We start from the raw sequence: 10,154 nt of genomic DNA on the forward strand, positions 1-10,154 counted from the left end.
CCAATTTCTTCTTGCTTCCCTCTCCTTCTGCTATATGATTGTGACTAACAGGTCGGTCATCTCTCACACCAATAAACTATTATGTAATATGAGGTTGTGAATTAAATTAGATTTACAATGTTCGAAAAAGATGTTCACATGGCAGAGTGTTGTCCCCCTACAGGCAGTGATTGCCCCCTGACAGGGCAGAGTGTTGTCCCCCTGACAGGGCAGAGTGTTGTCCCCCCTGACGGCAGAGTGTTGTCCCCCCTACAGGAGAGTGTTGTCCCCCCTGACAGGCAGAGTGTTGTCCCCCCTGACAGGGCAGAGTGTTGTCCCCCCGACAGGGCGAGTGTTGTCCCCCCGACAGGCAGAGTGTGTCCCCCTGACAGGCAGAGTGTGTCCCCCTGAACATGGTTCACAGGGCAGATGTGTCCCCCTGACAGGGCGAGGTGTTTGCCCCCCTGACAGGGCAGAGTGTAGTGTGTCCCCCTGACATAGGGCAGAGTGTTGTCCCCCTGACAGGCAGAGTGTTGTCCCCCCCTGACAGGGCAGAGTGTGTCCCCCCTGACAGGGCAGAGTGTTGTTCCCCCCCTGACAGGGCAGAGTGTTGTCCCCCCTGACAGGGGCAGAGTGTTGTCCCCCCTGACAGGCAGAGTGTTGTCCCCCCCTGACAGGGCAGAGTGTTGTCCCCCCTGACAGGGCAGAGTGTTGTCCCCCCTGACAGAGGCAGTGTTGTCCCCCTGACGGGCAGAGTGTTGTCCCCCTGACAGGGCAGAGTGTTTCCCCTGCAGGAGAAGTTGTCCCCCTGACACATGTTCACAGGCAGAGTGTTGGTCCCCCTGACGGGCAGAGTGTTGTCCCCCTGACAGGGCAGAGTGTTGCCCCCCTGACAGGGCAGAGTGTTGCCCCCCTGACAGAGGTTAGAGTGTTGTCCCCCCTGACAGGGTAGAGTGTTGTCCCCCTGACAGGGTAGAGTGTTGGTCCCCCTGACGGGGCAGGTTTGTCCCCCTGACGGGCAAGTGTTGTCCCCCTGACGGGGCAGATGTTGTCCCCTGACGGGCAGAGTTTGTCCCCCTGACGGGCAGAGTGTTGTCCCCCCTGACGGCAGAGTGTTGTCCCCCCTGACGGGGCAGGTGTTGTTCCCCTGACGGGCAGGTGTTGTCCCCCCTGACGGGGCAGAGTGTTGTCCCCCTGACAGGGCAGAGTGTTGTCCCCCTGACAGGGCAGAGTGTTGCCCCCCCTGACAGGTAGAGTGTTGTCCCCCCTGACAGGGTAGAGTGTTGTCCCCTGACAGGGCGAGAGTGTTGTCCCCTGACGGGCAGAGTGTGTCCCCCTGACGGCGCGGGCAGAGTGTTGTCCCCCCTGACGGGGCAGATGTTTGGTCCCCCCTGACGGGGCAGAGTGTGTCCCCCTGACGGGCAGAGTGTTGTCCCCCCTGACGGGGCAGAGTGTTGTCCCCCTACGGGCAGAGTGTTGTCCCCTGACGGCAGCAGTGTTGGTCCCCCTGCAGGCAGAGTGTTGTCCCCCCTGACAGGGCAGAGTGTTGTCCCCCCTGACAGGGCAGAGTGTTGTCCCCCCTGACAGGCAGAGTGTTGTCCCCCTGACGGCAGAGTTGTCCCCCTGACGGGCAGAGTGTTGTCCCCCTGACAGGGCAGAGTGTTGTCCCCCTGACAGCGGCAGAGTGTTGTCCCCCTGACAGGGCAGAGTGTTGTCCCCCCCTGACAGGAGAGTGTTGTCCCCCCCTGACAGGGCAGAGTGTTGTCCCCCTGACAGGGCAGAGTGTTGGTCCCCTGACAGGCGGATGATTGCCTACAGGATTTCCTCTCTGCAACTCAGATTATAGTCTGAGTGAAACGTCTGTTGTTGCATGACATTGTATACACAAGTATTTCAGTTTGTTTGTTCATACCAGAAGTTTGGCTTCATTAAACTGGAATAAACTCACTAAACAAATCACTGGTTAATACGTGTATATACATCTCTGATACAAATCATTTATATTAGACTGAAAGATAAATAAAAACGTTTTTTTTTGCTGGAAAACAAAAATGTGCACCTCAATGTCTCATTCAGACAGCATTGTGCACCAACAGGTGATAATGCAGGTTAAAATCAGCCCATTTAGTGTTTAATTAACTGTCAGCATCTATTAAAAAGGCCCCGTTCACACATCAGTAATGACTTACAGTTTCACCCTATTGATGTTGTACACGCACTGCAGATGAGTAGACCTGTCATTTACAACCCATTTGGAAATGTGTTTACTRATTAAATGCCTGTTTGACCGGAAGTAATTGTTAGTAACGTTTTGAGTACATAACCCARCTACTTCRATGTTGCTTTCTAATTGGACTAKATGGCCAAYAACACGRCCCATTCAGGAGGGGAGGGCACACAGTCTGGGTGGACTTGTCGGTCAGTGCAAAAATAGATCCTTGGGACGTTCCTACCCTAAACCCTATACTTAAGCCCTACCCTAAACCCTATACTTAAGCCCTACCCTAAACCCTATACTTAAGCCCTACACTAACCACTTTAAATGTCAATGGGGGACGTCCCAAGGATCCCGCATAGCAGGCCTACCCTACCTATTATCCTGCTCCAGCCCCCTCCCTTCCTCTGGACTTCTCTTCTCCCCCGTAGGCCTACTCCACCTATTATTGTCCTCCTGTCCCCTCCCTTCCACTGCTCCCAGTTTCATCTCAAATCCCATTTGCCATTGTAGCCTACGTGCCCAATCGTCCAGGACTGCGCGCATTTAACATTTGTATGTAATCGTTAGTAGAATGCGGTGCAAGTCTGACGCAGTGATCATTGTGCCATTTATCATTGCTGCGATCATTCCAGGACAGACCTGCATGAAGATTTATGCTACATTTTACTTTTACATTCGGGTCATTTAGCAGACGCTCTTATCCAGAGTGATTTACAGTAGTGAGTGCATACATTTTCGCACTTCAATTTTTATTTTATTTTATTTATTCTCAAAGCATTCTAACAGTCAAAAAAATAGGCCTATATTTGACTGAAACGCCACGCTCGGGTAACCGGAATAAACCGACAATATCTTCAACTGTTTCTCTTGACATTTGTTTGCTGTGAGTCATTCAAATGGACAATAAACATTCACACGCGATGGCAGAGACGGCACAGGAGACCCGTCCGCCCGCTAAAGACTCACCTTTCTCTATCAAGAACCTGCTCAACTTCGACAGTAAACCTTCCAACCCGAAGACGCTGCTTGCCACCACCAAAGGACTATTTGAAGGAGGCTTCTCTCTCTCCCGGATCGGTGATTTAACTTTTCCTAGTTTTGACATCCCAACCCAGAGATTTGGATTATCGGCGCACTATTTGGAACGGACGTCTGCGTGGTGGTATCCCTACGCGCTCGGCACGTCGGGACATCATCTCTACAGGACTGGAGGTAGATTCATAGTAGACATTCAATCCTTCTGTTAATACATTTTGCACATTAGAATACCTCAAATAATGTTTTGGTTATAACGGATTAAATAAGGCTACAACATATTTTCAAATAAATGATGTTGCTATAATACTGGCTATTCGCAATACTCCTCAGTTGGAATAATGTTCAGACTAATGATGAGTAAATGTACAGGTGAACTGTGTCTAAAATAACCTTCATATTGTCATGAATCTTCAATTGAATATTGCAAAATGTCTCCCAACAATTAGGCCTACTGCCTCAATTTGACTCACCAGGCGATTCGGGTCATTATGGAACATTTACTTGGATGAGTTTAATCTAAATGATAAATATAGTGGTTAAAAAAAAGTTATTAATGTTTATTTTATGGTTGAATTAATGTTTTCAATGAATGATAAACATGGTCGTTTATTTCGTGTAGGGTTTGAGAAGGCCAGCGCGAGAGACACACCATCAYCAGGCGAGGACCGAGAGACACCGGAGCTGCTGCGAAAATCACCCGACCCAGACGACAAAGAGGACGACAAAAACACAAGTACTGATGATCTCGTTCTGGAGGAGAGTGATGGGGACGAACCAAAGAAGGAAAAAGAGTTGGTGGATGACTGGAGGAAAATTAAAGACGAGAACTCGGATAAAAAAACGTGTCGGAAAAAGAAAACGCGCACAGTGTTTTCAAGGAGTCAGGTATTTCGGTTGGAATCAACGTTCGATATGAAACGGTACCTCAGTAGCTCGGAACGGGCAGGCCTGGCGACATCCCTACACCTCACGGAGACCCAGGTGAAAATCTGGTTCCAGAACAGGAGGAATAAGTGGAAACGACAGTTGGCCGCGGAACTCGAAGCGGTCAATCTGAGCCACGCCGCGGCCCAGAGGATAGTCCGCGTACCCATATTGTACCATGAGAACACCGGCTCAGAAACTGGGAGCGCTGGGGACCCGTCAGTCAGTCAGTCTCTACTAACGTTCCCTCATCAAATGTACTATTCACATCCCCTAGTCACATCCGTGCCGCTGCTGAGACCAATTTGAAAGACTCATATATTGTGTTGATATTTCTGTATTGTAACTGATGTATAAGAAACATATTAGGCCTATTTTTTTTTAAATCTATGAAAATAGTTGGTGTTGGAAAGGTAAAAAGGCTTTGTATATTGTACAGGTCTATTATGACATGTTGTATTTATTATTATTATTAGTATTCCCATGTCCAAAACTGAAATATTTCCTCCTATTCAAATGATTTCATATTAAATTGTTGTGCGTCCAATGTAATCTGAACATTTGGTATTGATTTGATTTAACTGATGGGTGTTTTAATGTGTTTTTTAAACAGGATGGAAACACATATAGGRCTATGTCTCCCTGTACCCTACGTCATTTTACAATGAATTACATCGATGTTTTGTATGAGATGAGAACCAATCCGAAGTAAAGTGAATATTTCATCATGTACAGCCGTWTTATGTGTAATAGTTCTACTGTTCGCTTCACGTACACGGTATGTGGCTCACAGATGAAAAATAACTACTACTTGGACCTATATCGTTTTATAMCGCAAACAGTGAGGACAAATCACATGTTTTTATGTATGGAAAATCAAACGTCTCATAATGTTATCGCAGACTTTTACTTGCTGTCAATGAGAAATGTAATTAAAAAAAAAAAATCCCTGATAAGAGTTTCACCAAATGGCCAAAAACAAGGATCTTTTTATTTTATTTTTTACATTCTGAATAAATCGTGAAATACGTTCCCGACTACACCGAGTGTATTTAGAAACGTGCATAAATGTTTTTCATCTATACCTTTAATAAAACGTGGGACTTATACGTTGGATGTATGTTTCCTATCAAATATAGTATGTTCAGTCCTTGCATTAGATTCATTTTAGAGTTCAACATAGCGCTCCTTTGGGGAAACATTTTCTATGTCATTCATTTGAAGGGATTTGGAATTCATCAAGACAATTTGAAGGCTTTTAATTAACTTACAGACACAAATCATAGCACACATTTAATGAATAAAATAATAGAATATAATATATTTTTTTAGCTAATTATATTTCTCTATTGTCAGTGGATGACTCATCACAGAGATATCCTACTGGGCACATACGTCTATTCCACGTTGTTTCAACGTCATTGCGTGGAAACAACGTCGATTCAGCCAGTGTGTGCTCAGTGGAATATGACTCTGGACCAAACAATAAATGATGTCAACATTACTGATATCAAAACATATATTTCAATAATTTCTTGAATTTGGCCCATAGGCTATGTATAGATAGGCCTACAGATTAAGAGATGTCTTCACAAAATAAATTCCATTTCATTTATTCTGGTATTTTCAAGAACAGAATGGTGAAATCGCCAAAGGCCAATTTTCAAACAGAAACTAGGCCTACATTGCCCTTTTTCGAATCCGTCAGAGTATTAAGGCTTGGTTTCACATCTCTGTAAGGAATAAGCACAACGAAATCAGCTCACTAATTTGTAACAAACAATAATTGACCTCCAATTAGTGGCTATAATACAGCACGAAACAGTGGACATTGCCAATATGGCTACAACATGTGATCTTGAAGGCCATTTTCATTTGTAATATTCAAATATTGACTGTGGAACTTTGGGCAAACGTCAGGTGTGCATATCATTCGTTTGTTGCAGACTGAGTTGGGTTGGGAGAGCTTTTGGTGCGTGTGTCTCTCTCCACACGGTTTAAAATGACCGGGTCTCTTCCCAGCTTGTGATTGGTCCATGAGAATCCTACCTACGCGCAAACAAAGTAACTGAACGTTGTATGGGAGTGATGGTACTCGGGAATTCAGACATAATTTGCAGAAGGAGAACAAACCCGCTTCTCCAAAAAAATATCAACGGATTCCACATTTATTGCCTGAAGTTAAAGGTTCTAAATGTTTATCAGAATGAAGAAATCTGAAGACAGTGGCAGTAAAGTATCATTTACCCAGTTCCAATTTTACTATTAGGTCAATTCTTGGAAGTGGGTCCGAGGAGGCGCACAAGGACAGTTGTAATTCTAGTTCCGACGCGGGGCTGCTGCAGAGACAACGCATGCGCTCAGTGTCTTCAGAAGGACTCAGCGGTGGGGAGGATTCTACGGACTTCTACCCTTTACCCGGAGAAAAGAAACCACGTAATGACCTCAACGAGCTCACACTTTCTTCTCTAAGTAAGTGAAAATGCTTTATAAATTGTGTTTTATTTTTGGTAGCCTACTTGATTGTTTTCTGATAACAATGACACATTATTATAAACCTATAACTTTATTATTACTATTGAATGATGTAAGATATGTTGATAAAGAATGACAGGCATTTGACAGCATTTGTTTTATTTATTTGTTTATTAGAAGTCTATTCGAGATTTTTCGGCTACTGATAAAAACATATTATTTTAAACTGCTTGATGGAAGAAGAAAAAAGTGACTTGATTGATTTTAAATGATGCTGTGTTTTTAACATTAACAAGATAGCCAAGGTTTTATTATAAACATTTGGATTGATTACCGTGTTTTGCACTATTTTAGGTGACAAAAACAACGAGTAATTCTGGGCAAGAGATGGTGAAGAGACATCAACTTTTTCATGATATAAAAGAAGTGACGAGAGACACTACAACCAAACATCACCTGCTATTTCAGAAGAAACGGGTCATATTGACGAGGACAAAACATCCAACTCATCCAGAAAGAAGTCTCGGACCGTATTCTCCGGAGTCAGGTTTACCAACTAGAATCGACGTTTGACATGAAACGTTACCTTAGCAGTACAGAACGAGCTAGTCTCGCCTCCAGTCTCCAGTTGACAGAGATACAGGTGAAAACTTGGTTCCAGAATCGGAGGAACAAGTGGAAACGTCTGCTTTCTGCGGAGATAGAAGCGGGAACATGGCTCACGCATCATCCACACAAACTCTGGTTGGGATGCCGTTCTTCTTCAAAGAGAATTTCCGGCTACGGATTCCTGTCCCTGGATCAATGACTTTCCCTACACCTCTATGTTATCCCGGGAGCAACATGCAAGCTTTACCTTTGTACAATTTTTATAATAAATTGAATAGAATGATGCCAGATAGCCCTTTTGTAGTCTAATTCATTAAATTACAAACATTTAATTGCATTATTAGGCTGTGCCATAGGCCTATTTTATTACAACACACCGGATCATGAATAATCCTTCCACTGCCTCCCAGTGTTTTTTTATTCTTTGATTCTTAGGAAAAAAAACGTTCTGGATCGAAACAAAAAGGGTTCTATTGCTTGCTTCATATACTGCATGGCCTCCCCGCAGGGGTTCTTCTTCACTTAACCAAAATTGGTTCCATATAGAACCCTTGGGTTCCATATAGTGGTTCTAAAATGGGATTCCATATAGGATTCTAAATGGGATTCCATATAGGATTCTAAATGGGGATTCCATTTACACGGTTCTGTAACCAATTTCGGTTCTATAAGAACCTTAAGCGGTGCCATATATGAAGCAAGCATATATCCCTATGGTTCTATGCAGAACCTGTTTTTCTAAGAGTATAGCCTAAATAAGGCTATAGCGGGTAGGTCACGTCATTCAGTCCTGTCCTATCATGAAACAGTGTTTATGAGCTATACATTTCATAACGAAAGTCGCAAACGTGAGAAAATGTTACATTGAAAATGTGTGTGTGGACCACTTCAATGCTGGATGATTTACCTGACGCGTGACAAATGTCACGAACCGGCTGATGCAAACATGAAATCCCGGTAAAATTGTATAAATACCGACAGAAAATGTGTTCGTTCGACACGGTGGGATCTTTTTGTGTCGGTAAAATTAATTATGATGAGAAATAGCGGTGGAAATGCCTTTATGAGCAAATATTGATATAATAAGCATTATATCGATGTAAACTTGGGAGTCACGCAATATGCAGTGTGGTCCTCCCATTTTGACTCAGGAAAGCTGCAGTTTATAAGGCTGCAGATTAAATAAATGATGATGAACTTCACAGGATGGTGAATGTGCAAGGTGATTAGCTTGATGCTCCTTTCCAATCAATATCATCTGGCAAAAAGTCAGTTTGATGAAAACATCTCTGATGGAAAATGAGCATATAGGCGTTTTAAATAAAACGTCACAATACGTTCGATTTGGCTGTTGGGGGGAAGGGACCCACAGCTCCGGTAAAATATTGACAACTACGTGCCATTTTTAAAGGATTGTGAAATACATGTTATAACTATTTGGTTTTAATATCATCACCTATTGAGGATAGTCAGAACTGCACACTTCCCGATTATTCCATACAAAACAACTGCGCACATTTCCTCTCTATCATTACAGCAAGTAACTGCATGCTTTTCGTGATCAGTAAACATCAATGATCATGTAATTTAAGATGGGTGAAGACACCTATCCATTTGACATGTAGCTAGCAAACAACATAATTTAGCTTGCTTCATCAGAGATTAGGTTTTTGGAAGAGTTTAACACCGGCAAGTCCTCGTCCTGGAAGTTGTCGGACTACTGTCATCACCACTATAGATGGCAAGAAAATTCAAACAATATTTGGATATAGCCATCTAGGTTATCCCCTGAAAGTTAGCTTGTTAACACCCGTTCTGCCAGTCACATTCTGTTAAAGGTATATTTTGTTAAAGTTACAATCTGTTAAAGGTCCCCAAAGCACACACACAACCCTGGGTCGCTCCTCTTTTCATTTCGCTGCAGCTAGCGACTGGAACGAGCTGCAACAAACACTCAAACTGGACAGTTATATCTCCATCTCTTCATTCAAAGACTCAATCATGGACACTCTTACTGACAGTTGTGGCTGCTTTGAGTGATGTATTGTTGTCTCTACCTACCTACAGCCCTTTGTGCTGTTCACTGTGCCCAATAATGTTTGTACCCTGTTTTGCGCCTCTACCGTGTTGTCCTGCTGCCATGTTGTGCTGCTACCATGTTGTGCTGCTATCATGTTGGTGTCATGTGTTGCTGCCGTGCTATATTGTTGTCTTAGGTCTCTCTTTAAGGAGTGTTGTCTCTCTTGTCGCGATGTGTGTTTTGTCCTATACTTTTTATTTAATTTATTTTTAATCCCAGCCCGGTCCCCGCAGGAGGCATTTTGTCTTTTGGTAGGTCTTCGTTGTAAATAAGAATTTGTTCTTAACTGACTTTCCTAGTTAAATAAAGATTAAATAAAATAAAACAAATTGACATGATGTTATTAGCTAGCTAGCCAATTTTACGTAGTCCATCAATCAATCAATGTAGCCTGTCTGTCAGCAGAAATCCTAATGAAACACTTAAAAACAATATTGAAATGGGGATAATGTTAGCTAACTTCGCTAGGTAGGCCTACATTGGTTGTAGAAACAAATGACACTAGGTTTACTTACCACTATATGTTTAGCCAATTGTACAAAGTTTCTACCGGTATCTTGCAAAGTAAACATAACCCGTTATTACGGCTCGTTTTCACTAGCAAGCGGTACATTACCGTGTGCCGGTTCGGCCGCAGAGAGAGGCTCGCTTGTGGGCAGCATATAGCAGCACGGTTTGATTGTGGGTCAAGAATCCAGCATAACAAGTTTGTATGAAGGTCTAGATATTAAATTGGTAAATAGTAATATGCTCTAAAACGCTCTGGTGACAAACACACTTTGCTGCCCTGTTTCTAATCGTCCACATGGCTGGGAGAAACTATTCAAGTAG

At 43.4% G+C, this 10,154-nt stretch overlaps 1 protein-coding gene and 1 pseudogene across 1 annotated transcript; both read left to right on the top strand.

Annotated features, from left to right (window-relative positions):
• The first annotated feature begins 2,999 nt into the window (after positions 1–2,999).
• LOC112075856 (homeobox protein HMX3-like) lies at positions 3,000–4,538 on the top strand. Its single transcript, XM_024142783.2, has 2 exons — positions 3,000–3,409; positions 3,855–4,538. Exons 1-2 carry the CDS (start codon positions 3,094–3,096, stop codon positions 4,466–4,468), a joined length of 930 nt encoding a protein of 309 aa, XP_023998551.1. The 5' UTR covers positions 3,000–3,093; the 3' UTR covers positions 4,469–4,538.
• Positions 4,539–7,021: 2,483 nt separating this feature from the next.
• Positions 7,022–7,552, top strand: LOC139025861 (homeobox protein HMX2-like; annotated as a pseudogene).
• The last annotated feature ends 2,602 nt before the right edge of the window (positions 7,553–10,154 follow it).

The sequence above is a fragment of the Salvelinus sp. IW2-2015 genome, unplaced genomic scaffold (assembly GCF_002910315.2).
Source record: "Salvelinus sp. IW2-2015 unplaced genomic scaffold, ASM291031v2 Un_scaffold3439, whole genome shotgun sequence".
Classification (NCBI taxonomy): Eukaryota; Metazoa; Chordata; class Actinopteri; order Salmoniformes; family Salmonidae; genus Salvelinus; species Salvelinus sp. IW2-2015.